Source organism: Pogona vitticeps, chromosome 13, assembly GCF_051106095.1.
Source record: "Pogona vitticeps strain Pit_001003342236 chromosome 13, PviZW2.1, whole genome shotgun sequence".
NCBI classification, from domain to species: Eukaryota; Metazoa; Chordata; class Lepidosauria; order Squamata; family Agamidae; genus Pogona; species Pogona vitticeps.
Window position 1 is genome coordinate 5,742,829 of NC_135795.1, and position 18,494 is coordinate 5,761,322.

Here is an 18,494-nt window from a genome sequence, read left to right on the forward strand (position 1 = left end):
GTCGGATGTCTTCATTTACAGGTCAGTTGTCTCAGTTCCACAGCACTGAAAGACTACGTGCCTAGAAGGATAGCCATCTAGAATGACAAGGCTGAAATCCTCTTGCTTAGTGTAGTAGGCTGCACTAAAGTAGGCCTACTGAATCAATGGAGATCTGGTGAGTTCACCACCACCACCACCACCTTAGAAGGCACCTTATGGACCTTGTGCATGGAAAAAATAAAACATCCCCTGAAAATAAGCCCTAATGCATTTTTGGAGCAAAAATTAATATAAGACCCTGTCTTATATTTGGAGAAACACGGTAGTTTGTGTTCGCGTATCAGGCAAAAGTAGACATCTCCACAAAAGCTCAGATTAAAACATAGCAGTCAGTGTCTAAAGTGCAAGAATGTTTTGCCTTCCTTATTTTTTCTTTTTGTTTTTTCTTTTGCCCAATATAGAGGAGACGACTCACCAAATCCCCATCGATTCAACGGGCCGGCTCTAGCACAATTTGCTACCCTAAGCAACAGGATGCCAGTTTGTATGAGGAAGATGGACCCATTTGCCTGAATGTGTCATGTGGTCCTTAGGAGAGACAGGAAGGAGAGTATTCTGCTCCTTACAAAGATCCGTTTGCAACTGGTTTTGACTGCTGCTTACTGTTTTCCTATTTTATACTTTGTCGTGTGTTCTACAGTATCCAGGAAAACTATGATTATGAGGCTGTTTAAAATAAAAAAATTCACTAACTAACCGAAAAGATTAGGGATGTGGTTAAACCGCAGAAGCCTCTGTGCTGCAAGGTTGGAAGACCAGCCGTCGTAAGATTGAATCCACGCGACGGAGGGAGCTCCCGTCGCTTGTCCCAGCTCCTGCCAACCTAGCAGTTCGAAAGAATGTAAAATGTGAGTAGATAAATAGGTACCACCTCGGTGGGAAGGCCACGGCGTTCTGTGTCTAGTCGCGGTGGCCAAGTGACCACGGAAACTGTCCACGGACAAACGCTGGCTCTACGGCTTGGAAATGGGGATGATCACTGCCCCCTAGAGTCGGACATGACTGGACTAAATGTCAAGGGGAACCTTTACCTTTACCTATATCCTGGATGCAGCAGAAGCTAGACTTAACACATTTACAGAGAATGGTGTTTCCTCTTCAGCACTTTCCTTAAACTCGTTAACAACGCTGGTATCTTTGCCAGCTTAATTGATTTCTGGAAGGTGGGGTTTTTTTCCCATTTTTCCCCATTTTTTGGTTCAGTTGAAGCTACTGATTTTCACCTTTGAAGACCTTAGGGAGGAGACTTGTCTACCTGAGAAAAACCTTCTGCTCCATTCAACCAATGCTTTGAGTCTCAGCAGGGCTGGCCCAAGACGTTCTTCTGCCTGGAACAGAACAACCGCAACACCCTCTCACTCCCAAATCAAAGTGTGTGGCATCCAAGCTGGTTGTGTCGTTTCAGCACCCGAGGCACAAAACTTAATACAGCCGATCCCTGCACTCACAACTCCAGTATTCCCTGGATGACAATCACAAAATCAGCATCATAGGTTGGCCCCTTGTTTTCTGTAGGCACTACATTATAAACCGGGGTCTCACACCAGAAATTCAGGCATGAGACCCTTGTTTATAATGTTGTGCCTACTGATAAATATGTAAAATTGACATGAAAATAAAGATAAAAATGCTGGCCTTTCGTAACTTTTTTGTTGATTTAACACGCTCTGAGCACCACATTCTCCTTTCTCCTATGTGATGAAAGGTGAAAAATATTTGCACAGGGTGGAGAAAATATGAATTGATCTGCTGTGCTTTGCCAAATGTGGGAATCAGGTTTCCCAAAGTGAAATCATTGTAACTGTCCAGACTTGGGGCAGTGTCTCCAACACCAGAAGATTCCTTAACAAGATGCTAACAAGTGCTAATTGGCAATTTCCACCTCTCTCTCTCTCTCTCTCTCTCTCTCTCTCTCTCTCTCTCTCTCTCTCTCATGTTCTTGTCAGAGGCCCTAGCAAAATTCTTCCAGCACTGAGCTTAAATTTTGAAAAAAGAAGTGGCTTGGAGACAAAGGGCACTCGACTGAGGGGAACAGCCACCCCTGCGAGTTCTCTTTTGCTTCAGATCAGGCAGTAACACTGGCAGAAAGCAGACAAAGACATCACAACAAAGGTAAACCACCCCTGCTGGCTGAATTCTCTGGGCAGTTTATCACATAGTTATGCAAACAATACTTTGGCCCACAGCAAGTTGGGTACTCATTTTACTGACTTTGGAAGGATGGAAAGCTTTAGCCAACGATCTGAACGTGTTGGAATCCATGGAGCCATAGTTTGAGTGTTTAAACTCCCCCACTGTATCTCCCAGGGGAAGAGCCAGCCTGTGTAACCTCGGGCAAACTGCACAGTCCCAGAAGTGGAAGCGAAGGGTAAACCATGTCCGAGCATTCTGTCTCTCGCAAAGCCTAGAAAGTGTCTCCACGAGTCAGAGCCAGCTTTTGTAGAGCAATAAGAACAACCCCAATAGTGAATGAAAAAAGAGGAACCAGAGAGGGAATTACCTAGAAAGATGAAAAAAGGGAAAACAAGGAAGGGCCCCTTAATATTGGAAACATGTTTATATTTATCATTTGGATCTGTAAAAGGGTATATTCTATATATTAAAAGGAGAACTAAATTGAAATAAGGGAGCCTGAATCAGGGTAAAGATGTAATATGGTGACTTTTTATTTTAGGCAAACTAAACTATATATAAAGCTGGGTCATGGATCTGGAACCACTTTCAATAAGAATGTTATTAGAAGATCTTGAGAACTTTATATAATATGAGAGTAATATTATGATAGTAGCTATACTATATACTAAAATCTGTATATGAATGGTTTGAAAGAAGGTCGGAATTTGGGGGGGGGGATAATCGAGAAGACACTGAGATGTAAAAAACAAATAATTGTAAGCAAGTATGTAACACGATGTCTGATAAGCACAAACAATGTAGATAGACTGGAAAATTAATTAAAAAATGTTTACAAAAAAGAACAACCCCAATAGCCAGTATAGAGTCATAGAGTGTTAGATCAGGACTCGAAAGACTAGGGTTCAGGTCGTCATCTATCGTGTCATGTCATGTGTAACCCTGAGCTGATCATACTCTTTCAGCCAAATCCACCTCACTTTGCCGTTGCGAAGAAAAAAGGAGAGGAAAGAGTGCTATGTTCACCATTTCAAACCCATTGGAAGAAAGCTCACCTATAAATGTCATAAATGAGTGAGCAACGTTAATAACAATAATAGTAATTTTTATAATGTCTCATGCAGAGATCTGAAGACCTCAAAAGCTTGCGTACGTACATATGTTTGTGCCTTTTTGAAGTGGCCTAATAAAGGTGGTACAACAACAATATGGATTCTCTCATGGGGGGGCTAGCACTACTGGGGGGGACACATCCCATAGCCATGCAGTTGCTCACGGGGGAGATCTCTTATGCAAGGCCCCCCCTTGCCCCCAGACGACGAGATCCAGGTGCCCTTTTCCTTCTGCCGGTGAGATGGACAGCGGACTGGATCCTGGCTCTCAGTTGTGTCTTGTATAAACTCTGTTCTCCAAGGCTGTCAGAGCCATTTGTTTCCAGAGCTCTGAAATGTTTGGTGGTCGGGGTGCGTGTGTGGCGAGGGGGGGGGTTACAGGAGGAAGGAAAATGTATTTGAAGGAGCTAAACTCTTGAATTGATATTCCCCAGTATGCCGTGACAAACGGTCCGAGCCGTTTGGGAAGATCCACAAGCAGAAGGCACCTCATCTCTGTTAGGAGCAGGAAACCTGGCCAGGGATAATTTCTCACATACTTTTCTCAAGCATTTAAGAGTATACATGAATTATAGACCGCTGGTCCTTACAACACACCTAGGAGGTAAGTTGATCCTTTTATGCTTCCAACTGCAGGGGGAGTTGAGGCTGAGAGACAGCTGGCTGAGTTAGAGAGCCGTGTGATGAGTTCAGGGCAGAAGTGAGACTTGAATCCAGAACCGCCTGACGAATAGCTCCGTTTCCTGCAGCCACGGTGCTATGCCATCTTTTCAATGTTTGTAACTGGTGGCTGACTTCTGTGTAGAACTCTGAGTACCATGTTCCCATGATTTATATATCTATTGTTGTTTCTAATGTGAGAGTCCAGAAGAAAGTTTTGCCCCCAATTTTTGTTTCCGTGTTTATCCGGAAGCTATTTTAAGGTCAGTTTAGACATGTTTTTTCAGTTCAGGGATAATAGGATTTTGGAGGAGCAGAGCTGAAGGAAGTCTACAGAAATAATTAAATTTTTGTTTTCCTTCATGAACGTCTTATTTTGTATGCTGTGCCTATTCTGAAATAATGAAGCAGGTATGCAGGGTGATTAAATCAAATCTGTATCCCTCCCCTAGAGAAAAATAGAGGACCCCTTCCCTCTTCTTCTTTCCTTCCCCCCCCCCTTTTCTGTCAGTCAGTAATTTAGATGATTTAAATTTAGTTCAGGCAACAATCCTCTCTTTCTGCGTGTAAAGTCCTGATCGTGCAGAGGGAAGAAAGGCAAATCAAATCATTAAGGACTAGAGACTTGTGCCCCTCCCATTACTAAAAGCAATATTGATATAAAAATAATGTGACGGGTTTTAATGCCATAAACACACACACACCCCTGCTAGGAACGTCAGAACAATTCGTAATTTAGTGGTTTTGAGTTCTATTTCAAAGCTTAGAGCATCTTCCTCTGGGTACCAGAAGCATGGAAAATATACTTGGCAAACTCAAGGAGGTTGGTCTTTCCCTCTTGTCTGGAAAGAGTGTCTCTATGGATGGTTTGTGTTTAGGGCTGTGTGTGTGATGTGTTTGTGTATACATGCTATAACCCACAGACCAAACGTGTGTGCTCAAACTCCCAGGGAGTGAGAAGCTGGCGAAAGGGGATCAAGGCAAACTTCTCTATACATCTTCAAGGCCTCGTAGGGGACATGAAAGGCGATGCCAGGAGCCACAGCTACAAAAAGAAGCAATCCGAAAAAGTGTGCGTCAGGCGGGGATTTCTGTCTTGTGGGGTTTCTCTTGGAAAATTCTCTCCCCCACTCCCATGATTAAAGATTCCCTCCTCTTTCCCCGCCTTTCGCTCTTTCTCTCTCTCTCCTATTCCCCCCTTCTCTTCCCCTTCTCTCCCTCCTTCTCCCCTCCACCCCTTCTCCCCCAACACCCCCCTGCTTTGGCCATACGGATAGCTGGAAGCAGCAAAGCATGTGACAGCATCTTTCTCAGAGGGGCAGGAGTAAACCCAGGTCGTGGTGCTGGACGCCCTAAGGCCAGACTGGGAGACAATATATACCTACCGCACGCTCTCCAACGCTTCTCATTTTTGCTGGGAGAGCCACACCAGGCAGAGCAGAGCAGACGGCTAGGCAGAAGGTCCCTGCTCCAAGGTAAGACCCTTGGCTTGGGTTTGGGACTTGAAGGGTGGGTGGGAAGGAAGCCAACGTCCTGGCAGAAATTCCAAGAGGTGGGTTCAGTTCCAAATTCCACCTGTTATTTTTCTCCCAAGGAAGGGTTTTTATATCTTCTGTTTCCTATTTGAAAAGTGTGTGCAGCCTGTTCCTTGTCCGGCCACTGCAAAAAACTGCTGCAGATGTTTTATGGCCGTTGAGGACCTAGTGAAGAAGAAAAAAAAACACTGATCCAAGAATCCCCATCACTAGGATGTACAGAGCTTTGAATTTTCTCATTACCATAAAAAGAGGTCCTGGAATCTGTGGTGGAGTTAGCCGTTGGTGAACCTGTTCCACCAAAGGCTGCAAAGAGTTTTTTGACATCTCTAAGACGAAGATGCTTTATTCAGTGTAAACTTTTCTGGACTTTAGCTTGCTTCACCCAATGAAATCCAAGCAGATCTAATTGGGGGCTTCTCGCAAAAACATCCTCTCCCACCAGAGATTTTTTTTCCCCCTAGGTGTGCATTTGTGTGGCACAATCACATCTTGTCTGTGGAACTGTTTGCTTAACAAACATGTTTGCCGGCTCATTTATTCCACGAAAGCATGCACGAATTCTTTGATTTTCAGTGGTCTAATAAAGGCGTCACATTCTTCTACAATTTTGTATTGGGCAAATGACTCTCTTTGGATTTTATAAAAACTTTTTTCTGAGGATCTCAGGGTTAAATGCATCCTTTACTTTGGGACTTTCATTTTTTAAAAAAAAATATTTTTAAAGAAACTTTTTTTAAGATTTAAGTTTAATTAAAAGGAAAGTAAAAATTATAAATGCAGAACTTTCTGAATTTAGCCATCTCTGTCTCAAGAGATCCCTGAAAACTGTTCTTTTTTTCCTGACCCCCATTTACACAAATTGACACTTTTAAGCCACACTTATAGTGTTATTCTCTTGCATTTCCTGCTCTGTGTTTTTTTTTTTTAAATAAAACTTTAGTTTGGTTTGAATGCACAGCTTGCTTAAACATGGCTCAGGTTTCATTTGAAATAGTTTGCAGGCAATGCCAGGTTTATACATTATCGGCTCAGGGAGTTGGGTTGTGTGTTTGCACGGTGTTAAGTTGTTTCACGGGTTGATTTAAAGTTTCACTATGGGCGCGATGCAGCTGCAATCGCTGTTTCCAACTGTGCTGTTTCGCTTTAATCTCGGGTATGCTAAGAATGAACGGACAGATATTTGATTAGAAGATGTAGATTGCCTATGGTGGCCGCAAGCTGGAACAAGAGGGAGTTTCCAGGAAAGGGAAACTTTAGCTGCCACGCAGTCTTGCAGGGAAGTCCCCAAAATTTGTGAGCCGGGATGAGAGAGAAAGGGCAACCTGATAAGACAGTTGCTTGAAAAAAGATGGGGTGCAGCCTGCCTATTGTGAGAAATAACCACTTTCACAACAGTGAGATCTGGATTACACCCTTGGTGTGCAAGAGACTGGGAGAAATCAAGGGGGTCTCGTGGTGGCAGAGTCCATGAAATGATCTTAGGTGCATGGTTTCCCAGTGGGAAGCCAAATTAAGTTTATTGCGCAAACAGTGGTGAAGGGGCATGGGTCCCTTAGAGAGTAATCCATTTTATTTAACACTTACATATTTACGGACTACAGACCACCAGATGCATGGAATACATATTCCTCTGTCATTAAATATGCCGTAATATAAAAGGGAGCTGTAATCTGTGTGTGTGTGTATTTCAGAAGAAACTGAGAACACAGGTGGGGAAAGTTACTTTTTTAACCCAGCTATCTGTCCCAGAATCCGAGAATTCTGGAGTTTGATTCCAGAGAAAGCAACTTTTTAAAAAGCTTTAATTGGGTGGCAATGATGGACGGGTGTACGCTGTGTATTCTGACTTTGAGTCGTGTTAATATCTCAATGTGAGGCTTTACATTAGGAAATTGATCTGATCTGTTGATTGCAATAAAGGAATTGGATCAGTTTGGAGACACTGTGTTCCGATATGCAAAATGTCAAGGAAGACCCTGGTCCTTGTGCCATCTCCCCCCCCCACCCCATACACAATGAGAAAGAAGACTGTTTGAATATAGATCCCTTTTATTACATGGTGGTCGTATTCAGTATAGGCGCCATCACCAAATGTATGTGTTTAGATGTGTGCGTTTACTTTTTTCCTGATACTCAGATCAAGAAGCACTCTGTGGTGAAATAGTTCTCTGTGCTCCTATGGGACAGATCCTTTTGCCCTGTTTTGTAAGAAATCTGTGGCTCAAATGAGTTGCAGAAATGTCATGGATATCAGAGGGTGGCAGGACATATTACGTAGTCCAGAAACTGTGGGATGGAACCCAACAAGGGTAAACTCTTTGGAAAGGTTGTGGCTTGGTACTCAAATGCATGCTTTATATACAGACGGTTCCGGGTTCAAGTTAAAACCTTTTCCCTCTAACCCCAGACCGATGCTGCCAGCCAGTGCTGACCACACTGAGCTACGATAGCCAAAGTTCTGACTCACTACAAGACAGTTTCATATGTTCCCGTTACAGCTCTTTGTCACAATGCAGCTGTTAGCCGTATCAGAAAAACGACTCTCTGTGAAAACAGGCAGGATGCCGGTGGATCTGCACACAACAGGGAACGAAATGGTGGCTCTTCTAAGCTTTGCTTCTAGGCTTCCCAAGGGCATGGCGTTGGCTGTTGTGGAAAATGAAATTAGATCGGGTGGAGTTCAACCTGGAAGCATTCAGGTTTTTTTGGACTATAACTCGCAGAATCTATCAACCAGCCCTGACTCTACTGGCTGGGGGATTCTGAGAGCTATAATCGAAAAACTTAATGCATCTAGTCTTTGACTTATTCTATTCCAGCAATGCCTCTACTCCACTTCAGGGAGAAATGGCCTAAATTTTACAATCGTACTACACAAGGACTATGCTGTGGATGTTTCCCAGCAACTCATTTCTGTTCCTTTGACTGCCACTTGTGTGTATGTGTGTGTTTTGCGCCGTCAAGTCAGAACTGACTTATAGCAGCCCTAACAGAGCTTTCAAGGTAAGTGAAATATTTAAGGAACGGTTTTACCAGTTCCATTCCCGCAGTGAGTTTCCATGGCTGAGCAGGGATTCGAATCCTGTTCCCCAGAGTTTTATTCCATCATTCTATCCACTATACCACACAGGTCCCTGGCTTTCCTTCCTTCCTTCCTTCCTTCCTTCCTTCCTTCCTTCCTTCCTTCCTTCCTTCCTTCCTTCCTTCCTTCCTTCCTTCCTTGGCTACTAATGAAGGATTTGTTAGAGAAGAAGCAGAACTATGAACAGCTACTGATCACATGAGAGGCGTATTAAAACTGAGTGTAAAAATTGTGATCATATAGGACACACACACACACACACACACACACACACACACACACACACACACCACCTTTTGTCCAGGAAAAATTGTGCGAAATAAAATATTTCCAGCTTTAAGATGCCACAAAATTTGTGGAGTTTCGTGCTGCAACAGATGTGGCTCCCTGTCCTGCCAATAATTGTGTAGGAACGCAAATCTTTCAGATGTTGGTACATAAATACCAGGGTGCCAAGATCTGGAGAGTAATTTATTTTGGGTTTAGATCAGGGGGAGAAAGCTTTGGTCATCTCAGAAGAAAGGAAGAGATCAATAATGATTTCTAAGCAAACGGATTTCTTCCGACGCTTGTTTTCTGCATTTTGGTATTTGTCCATGTAAAGTGCAAGAGGCTATTTTTCTGTACTGCCAAGATCTCTGTACCATTCCTTTCCATTTCCACAGCTGCGATTTAACCTTTCCGATGAGAGAGGGTCATGCCAGATGCTGCAGACAAATAGTCCTTACAGGACAGATTAAACGGTGCAGATTATAATACATTGTTGTTTTTACAAAACAGATTGAACTAAAGTATTTAAGTGCAAAGATCTAGGTAGGTTGGGAGAAATTGGTGGGAAATAGAACAAAGTAATTTAGCTGGATTATGGGGTACAAAGGATGCCATCAAGATTACAAAAACTGTTGGCAGGTTGATGTAGCTCAGTGTCCCCTGTTACCACTTCTTGAAAATGCTCCTTTTCGTCCTACAACTCCCGGAAGGTTGACTTGTGATCTGTTTATTATTAAAACAACATTTCCAAGCTGTGTTTAGTGCAGAGAAAAAGAAGGAGAATTATCTCCCAAAGCCTCTGATTTTGTTGTTTCAGGAAAGTTGGTTTTAGTGGAATTCGGCACCAGTGTTCCCTGCCTAAAATTTAGCAGAACCAGTGTCAAATTGCCAATGAATTCAGATGTCATTTGATAACGAGCAGGCTGTGCATAAAATTAGCACTCTTAGCAATATAACCTTTTCTGCGGAACACGTCAAATCCACCCAAGCACGAAGAAATGAAAATATTTAGCCCATACAGGCAAACGGGCAGTTAAAAACAAGAAACTGCCAGATTAAAATAGAGACATGTGCTCTGTTATTGACCCATCACACAAGCCACTAAGGTGTGTGTGTTTTTGATGCAGGAAATACAATCAACATAAATTGACATAAATTGGCTTTTGCTAGTCTTCTTCCACCTTCATTGTAGGGCCCCAGAGTGTGTGGGGGGGGGGGGTCAGATAAATGAAATATCTCCCTCCCTCTTTCTCACTAATACTCAGAACTGAAATGTAATTAAAATGTTCAAGCTAGTAATTCTTCCCAACCTCAATTTTTTTTAGCCAAGCTATGTAATTCTCACAACAAGCATTATGGGGAATATGAAGAAAGAACTGGGTATGTTTAGCCTTGAGAAAAGAACACTGGGGGGGGGGAGATAACATTTTTTTCAAATATTTGAAAGGTAGAGTCATACAGAGGAGAGACAGGATCTGTTCTCAAAGTACAGGACATGTAATATTAGGCTCAAGTTACGGGAAGCCAGATTTTGGTGGAATATCAGGAAAAACTTCTTAATTGTTAAAGCAGTACAACAATAGAACCAATTGCCTCAGGAGGTGAAGTTCTGCAACACTGGAGGCATTCAAGAGTAAAGCTAGACTAACCATCTACCAGATCTACCTTGACCTGGATTCCTGAATTGAGCAGGAGGTTGGACTTGATGGCCTTTTAAGGTCCCTTCCAGCTCCATTATTCCACGATTCTACGATAAATACAAAAAATGTAAACGAGAATGAAAAGAGGAAGCAAAATACAGGGAGCTCTGTAAATATGCCACAAAATGATCGAATTAGCAGTGTTCAGAATTTCAGCAGAATATCCCAACAAAACATGGCATTATGAGGACTCTCTTAAAGCATTCCTTTAAATAATCAAATGAGAATCAGTGCCTCACAGTAAGTCCATTTAATTGATCCTCTCATCAATTTTCCTTTTTTGGTCCCCGACCCTGACTCAGCTCTGGCTTTAAAATACTCCTCACAATCCAGCCGATGCTTTGCATCATCCTAACCACCACCGCTGCCGATTTATGACTATCTTGCTTTGTTTCGGTTCTTGATAATTCTCCGCATTGCAACTGTAGGATTGAAAACTGGTGGGTGGCGAAGTAATCCTGATACCTCCAGAACACCAAAAAAACCTTACAGCTTTTAAACTCTTCCAGTCGGAATGACAGCTGTAGTGTAGTTTTTTTTTTTTTAAGGAAATAAGTAATTTTTCTAGCTCTGGGTAGAGTTACTCCTTTTTTTTCAGAATCTGGAGGCACAGCTTTCAGTAGCTTTTCCATGCTCAGAATTTGGCCGGAAAAGCAAGTTATAAGAGGCTAAGCCTGCTGCCAAATCTTATATTCCTTGCCCCAGAAATGCTAGCCCCAATATTTCCCCCCAAATCCTTTGAGCAGGGTTTTAAATCAAGAAATCAAATTCTTTCTCCCTACTGGGTGCACAACCTGTAAAACCACTTACTCTGCTTCCCTTCTTACTACTCCCTGTTTTTATAAAGAATGCACAACCAACATTAGCTGACTTTTTAATATTAAATTGTTGAAATTGAATTGTATTTTATACATTGTCATATTTTATGCTTGTGAAAATACGTACTAGCATAGGATATAAGCTTTCTTGAATGAATCGTGCACTGCAAACTGTCTTTCCATAGATAGATAAAAACTTTGTTACGGTCAAAAGACCAGCCACAAATAAAACATCAAAATATATATATATACAAAAGTATACAAAAATATTGGGATCGAATGCAAAGCAATGAGGTGAACAACAACAGCATCAAAACATCTCCCCTAAAGCAATTCCAAAATGCCTAGCCAACCATGCTCTAACTACAGAGGCTCATGAACTTTTACGGTCTTTTTTCTAATGTCCGTTGCAGCAGTAAGAAATTTGGCAACACTATGTGTAAGCATAGGATTGGAGTCAGACAGCAGCACATGCATACATTGTTGCTCTGTACAAACTGTCCTTCCATATTACAGAGAATTTTATATACAGTGGTGCCTCGCTTAATGATTGCCCCGCATTACAACGAATCCGCTTTACGACAATCTTTTTGCGATCGCAAAACGATGGTCTAAATCACTGGTTCTTAACCTTGGGTTACTCAGGAGTTTTGGACTGCAACTCCCAGAAGCCTTCATCACCAGCTGTGCTGACTAGGGTTTCTGGGAGTTGCAGTTCAAAAGCATCTGAGTAACAAAGGTTAAGAACCACTGGTCTAAATGGGGGAATTTCACTTTGCAATGATCGGTTCCCTGCTTCCAGAACTGAGTCTTCACAAAACGATGTTTTTTAAACAGCTGATCGGTGGCTTCAAAATGGCCGCCGGCTTTCTTTTTCTTTCTTTCTTTCTTTCTTTTCCTTCCTTCCTTCCTTCCTTCCTTCCTTCCTTCCTTCCTTCCTTCCTTCCTTCCTTCCTTCCTTACTTACTTACTTACTTACTTACTTACTTACTTACTTACTTACCTCTTCTCTTTCTTTCTTTCTTTCTTTCTTTCTTTCTTTCTTTCTTTCTTTCTTTCTTTCTTCTTCCCTTCCTTCCTTCCTTCCTTCCTTCCTTCCTTCCTTCCTTACTTACTTACTTACTTACTTACTTACTTACTTCCCTTTTCTCTTTCTTTCTTTCTTTCTTTCTTTCTTTCTTTCTTTCTTTCTTTCTTTCTTTCTTTCTTTCTTTCTTTCTTTCTTTCTTTCTTTCTTTCTTTCTTTCTTTCCTTCCCTTCCTTCCTTCCTTCCTTCCTTCCTTCCTTCCTTACTTACTTACTTACTTACTTACTTACTTACTTACTTACTTACTTCCCTTTTCTCTTTCTTTCTTTCTTTCTTTCTTTCTTTCTTTCTTTCTTTCTTTCTTTCTTTCTTTCTTTCTTTCTTTCTTTCTTTCTTTCTTTCTTTCTTCCTTCCTTCCTTCCTTCCTTCCTTCCTTCCTTCCTTCCTTTCTTTCTTTCTTCAAATATTTGAAAGATTGTCATACAGAAGAGGGGCAGGATCTGTTCTCAACCATCCCAGAATGCAGGATACATAATAATGGGTTCAAGTTACAGGAAGCCAAATTTTGGTTTCCTAACTGTTAGAGCAGTACGACAATGGAACCAATTTCCCTCGGGAGGTGGTGAGTGCTCCAGCAGTGCAGGTGTTGAAGAAAAAAAAATAGGAAACCATCTTTTAGATCTACTTTGATTTGGATGTATGCACTGAGTAGGGGCTTGGCTTGGATTCAACCGCCTTATAAACCTATTTCCAGCTCCATTATGCTATGATTCTGTGATATTCTTGAGGATTTTATGAGGCATGTTTTCAGTAGCTAAGGACCCAAAGATCACTAAGGCAGGCTATCCCCAGGTCATGGAGAAGTTTGACAAAGTTGCTTTTCTAAATGGCTACTTCCCCAAATCTCCCAGCCCGCATCATCACACGATTCTGATGAGTAGTAATCTCACACACACACACACACACACACACACACACACACACACACACACACACACACACACACACACACACACACACACACACACACACACACACACACACACACACACACACACACACACACACACACTCTTACAGAGCTACCATCTTTTCTATGCCACCATCGTTACAGTGTCTGTCCCCACTCAGCTTTGTAAATACTATACTCAAAAATGTGTTGCTGTGGGATCTTTTTTTTTTTAATGATGTTTTTTGAGATCTCTTCCTTTCTTGGGTTCACTGGGAATAAGCTTTCTGTTTGCATTTTCTCTCTTGCCCGCATCCACAGAGACACTGGCGCAAGACGATTAAGGTGTCAGGCAGCGCAGCTCCGGCTGCTTCATGCGCTCCGACGGCCGAAGCAGATTTTGGACTGTTGACAAGATATTGTGCTGGTGAAGCAAGGTTGCTTTGCTTATTAGCCTGCAACTTAGGGCAGCCTAACAAAACCCATGGGGATTTTGGTGAGCTAACTGCTCCATAAATTCCATTGATTCCATAGGCTTACTCTTGTTGCGCCTTACTCTGCTGGAGGCCAGCAGAGGAAATTCAACCTGCCTTCTTTCGAATCAGTGCCAAACCGGTTAATGCCAAGTAAACGAACACAGTTGAGCATAGAGATGGAGGAGGTTCCCTAGATTTCTGTCCGTGAAGTGCAGAAATAAATGGGTATAGCCACTTCTTTATTTATTTTATTGTAAATTTTTGCAGAGTTCAGAAACGACAACACTCAGCGATGCAAGCTGAGGGATTGTGGTGGTCTAAAAACATTATTTTTCTAAACTCTGGAGGGTTTTGTCCAGCTTATGCAGTTTTGCAAATACTGTTCAACCTGGTTGACCAGATAGGTATGATTTTGGCTGGGGTGTGACAGGGAGGTAGAGCCTCCCTTGCTATTTACATTTTGGCTGGGTTGGGGAGAGAGAAAGTCTTGGTCTGTCTTCTTTCTTCACGGGGTCCACAAGCCCTCCCTTCCTTCAACGGGCTGACTGTTATGGATTGACTGTGCGGTTTAGGAGAACAAGCCCACAGTCCAACCACCGACAAGACCAGCGATAACAGACGCGCAGCGCGAACGCGAGGAAACCAGCACAGCTGTGTGGCTTTCAGAGCGGCTTGATCGATCGCTTCTTTCCAGCCAGCCTCTTCCTTCCTCTGGATCCTCACATACATTTTTCATGCTCGCTCCTTCTGGGCAAAGGCTGTTCTGTCTAAGAAATATTTAATAAAATATTTAAAAAAGAGAGAGAGAACAACAATACCAACCCACCGAAGTGTACTTTGTTTCTCTGGGCCCTGGAGGCTGTTGTAGTTAAAGGGGCCAATCTATAAACTCCAAGTTGGGAATTCCTTTGCTAAACGAACAAAGGAGCCACATCACCACCAACACCCCACCCTTGTGGGGTGTGTGTGTGTGTGTGTGTGCTTGTGTGTCTGTGTGTGTTTAAAAGCCTCTCCTGGTTTGCCTGGGGCTACAGACAGGCTTGTAACGTCAGGCAGGACCATATTCCTCTAGCAGCATTTATGTGGGCCACCCCTGGCATTGAGGGGTCCGAGGCCATCCGGGTTGGTAAAGGGGGAAGCACAAAATTGCTTGGTTCAGAAAAATTATACAAGTCTGCCGATTTGCGAGAGTTGAACCTGACAGATTTACTTACTCCTGGCAAGGGCGAGGTTTGCTACTTTTTACGTTTATCCATCGAATCCTGGCTAAGAAAGAAGGGAAAGGAAAGGCTTCTGTGGTACAAAGGAGGACCAAGAGCCCTGTAAAGCCTCCTCTGTGTGAAATAATTAATAATAATAATGCGCCATCCAGTTAATTCTGGCTTATGGCAACCCTATTCAGGGCTTGTTAGGTGGAGAGTACTCAGAAGTGATTTTTCATTCCCTTCCACTAGGGGGAGCCCTGGGACTGTGCAGCTTGCCCAAGGCTACCCAGGCTGGATCTTCTAGGATGCACAGCTGGGAATCGAACTCCCAACTTCCTGGTTCTGCAGCCAGAGAGCTAAACCACGGAGCTACCCACCCAGCTGGGAAAGAATTACAGGCTGTCTAATGACAGGCATTTTGTCAGAGCACCAATGAAGGAGGCCTCTGAAGAACTGGCGAGGCCGATTGTCTTGCTGTTACATTTTACAAAACCCTGGCGTATAGGAATGAAAACCTGTCTTCCCAGCAAATGGGTGTTTCAGACAGACTCTTTTCTCAGAGAAAAGGCATCTGCCAGTGTGTGCCCTTAAGGTGCCTTGATGATCAAGTCAAGAGCGCCCTCAACAGTACCACCCGGATGCCAATCTAAGTCAAGGTACCAGCAAAAGCAATTTCCCCCTGTCTCTTGCCCCCGAGAAATGCTGGACTACAACTCCCGTCATCCCCAGCCAGAAGGACTAGTGGCTTTACAGGGCCTTTTCGGACTCCCTTTTCAAATAAGTAGCCGGTGGAAGCTTGGGATCAGAACGGTGCGAATTTATGCTTTTGGACCACATCGTTCGGAAACACGGATCGGCAGAGGTTGAATTGGGTTTCCGTTATCAGAGTCTGTCCCTCTGCTGCGTGATCCTTGAAAACGGCTCTTTGGTCGATCGGGGTGGGCGAACCAAAGCAGCCCCCCCCCCCGCAAGGTCAGAAAAAAAGCTGACCTCTCAAGGTGCCAATGAAACAGTAAAACAAGATGCTGTCTGGACCATGTCTGGTTGGATCCTTCACCAAGGGAGACCGTTTGTGTAGGTATATCAGGCCGAAACAAAAGAAAAAAAATACAAAATAAAGGAGATGAAAATGTTGCAGCACATCTTAGAGTCGAAGTGCTTTATTTTAATACAAGCTTTCGTGGACCAGTCCACTTCCTCAGACCTAAGAGTGGGACTACATGGCAAATATTTATACATGGCCCCAAATCGGAGATTGTATTTGGACACAAGTTGTTGACCAGTGTGTGTCCTGGTGAGCGCATTTGGGCTGGATCGGAAGGCCTTGGATTCAAATTATCTCTCCTTAGGGTTCAATCCTTAGTTGAGGTTTAATTATAGGGTGGGGGAGAGAGAGATCTAATGACACGTACTAGACCAAGATCGTCCACACTCTTGTCTTTCTGATCACCAGGTATGGGCTTGAAAGCTGGACAGTAAAGAAAGCAGATGGGAGGTGCTGGAGGAGAGCTTTGTGGATACCCCGGATTGCCAGAAACATGAACCAGTGGGTCTTAGAGCAAATCAAGCCTGAATGTGGTTTGTGAGGATGACCTACACACACACACACACACAAAGGCAGCTTGAAAGCCCTTCGAGACCTCTGGCTGACCTGGTTCCCAAGGTGGGGAGGGTCTGATTGAAGTCGGAGAACCAGAGCAAGGAAGGAGGAAGAGAAGAGTGTTCCACGTGGTCTCGGAAGGGGCTGTAGATTTGCACAAAAATTGCCCATAATTCCAGGTCAAGATGCAAAGGTGGAAATCGATTCTGCCTTCTCATAGTGGAATCACTGCTACTATAAAAGTGTGATCAGACAGGGGAAATAGCTTGCATTTTGGGTGGCTTGCATACATATTTCCCAGTGAATGCATGATGCACAGGGGATCATTCATGAATCAACCTGATCCTAAGTGGGACCTTTTTTGGTCCAGTAACAGGGCTGGGCTGGACAGAAGGGCCCATTTAAGGGAGATTGCTCTCAGCGAAGCAACCCTTCCCAGCATGGACATGCAAGATCCTTTGCTGATATCTAATTACATCCTAACTTTGGATAAGCAAGTTTGAGGCTCCTTTGTTCTGCATGGGCTCTCCCGCCACCCCCTTCTTCCTCCTCCTCCTCCTTTAAAGCAGACTTGAACTGGCAGTACTTCAAACAGAGGACTGCCCCCCATGCATAAGGCAAATGGCCACCCTACCATATTCCTTCATCTTTTTCCTCTGTCTCTCTGTCTCTCGGCAATTCTCTCTTGGCTACACACACAGCTCGTTTGACTTTGAACTGCAGTCACTGTGAGTTTACCGTTTCCTCCTGTCCCCAGATCTCCTTAGAGGTTAAACCAAGCCAGAAGGGGCCAGTCACGTACATCCCAACGCCGCGGCAGCAGCGATCGTTCAGGAACATATCTCCCTATCAACGCACAAAAGGGCATCCGATAAAAACTGATGGGGAGGCAAACTGCCCTGACCTTTCCGGCCAGAGAGGAGAGGAATAAAACTTTCCAGCGCCCTGTCATTTGAAATGTGCAAAGCCACTTCGGTTATCGTCTCATCGAAGGACAGCTTCCCCCGCAGAAGGTCTGGGCCTCCCCAAACCATCGCCTTGGGCTCTGTGACACAAAATGACCCAAAACAAAACACACACAAAAACCCCTCCAAAAATTACATGGACGAGTTACAAATTAACACGACGTTGCTCCAAAAGGCCCCGGCCTCTGTGTGGATGATTCAAAATGCAAAGCCATTAAAAACTGGGGTTTGGGGAAGTCACGAGAATAAACTAAGAGACGTTAAGAGAGTAAAAGACGTTGAGCTTCCAAATGCAGTGGGTGACGACAGACAGACAGGCTGGCTTGTTGTTTTTGGTTGCGAATAAATTCCTCTTTTGCTTTGCTACACAGAGGCAACCCTTCTAACATGGGGGTCTCCACCATTATTGTTAGCAGGGTACCTCCAATTTGAGAAGCCAGCATTAGGGGCTTCTTTAGCAAAGTTTAGGGTTCCCCCCATCCTGAACAGATTTCCTGAAGCAATAATGGTTTTCCTATTTTTACCAAAATACTAATTTCCAGGTCAGTTATTCTTAACAACCACCTGTGCTTAGCACTGGCCTGCTGCACTCCGTGTGAATTCCAGATGTTCTTACAAGAGCGAAGAGAAAGATCCAAACTCAGTGATGTAAGGGTAGATTCGGAAGAACAGGTTCTCTTTAGGGCAGTCCTCATAGTCAGCACTTTCTATGCATTAAAAAACAATCCTAAAATACAGGATGCTGGATGGGCCAATATCAACAAACGGGAAGCAGGTCATTTGTAAAGTCAATGGCTTTTAATTACCTATTCAGGCCCGAACTATCCTCAAATACTTTGCCTTAGCTCCCCAATATCTATTAATATTTGAATATTAGCTTGGGTCTTTTTTTGGGAGAAATGCAGGGATTTTTTCCC

At 43.4% G+C, this 18,494-nt stretch overlaps 1 protein-coding gene across 1 annotated transcript in view; it reads left to right on the top strand.

Annotated features, from left to right (window-relative positions):
* The first annotated feature begins 3,755 nt into the window (after positions 1 to 3,755).
* The window catches only part of PRR35 (proline rich 35), a 39,566-nt gene continuing 24,827 nt past the window's right edge, over positions 3,756 to 18,494 (top strand). Inside the window, exon 1 of the mRNA XM_072982575.2 lies at positions 3,756 to 5,422. Coding sequence (XP_072838676.2) covers positions 5,083 to 5,422 — 340 coding nt within the window. The 5' untranslated portion in view covers positions 3,756 to 5,082. The remainder of the gene's footprint in view (positions 5,423 to 18,494) is intronic.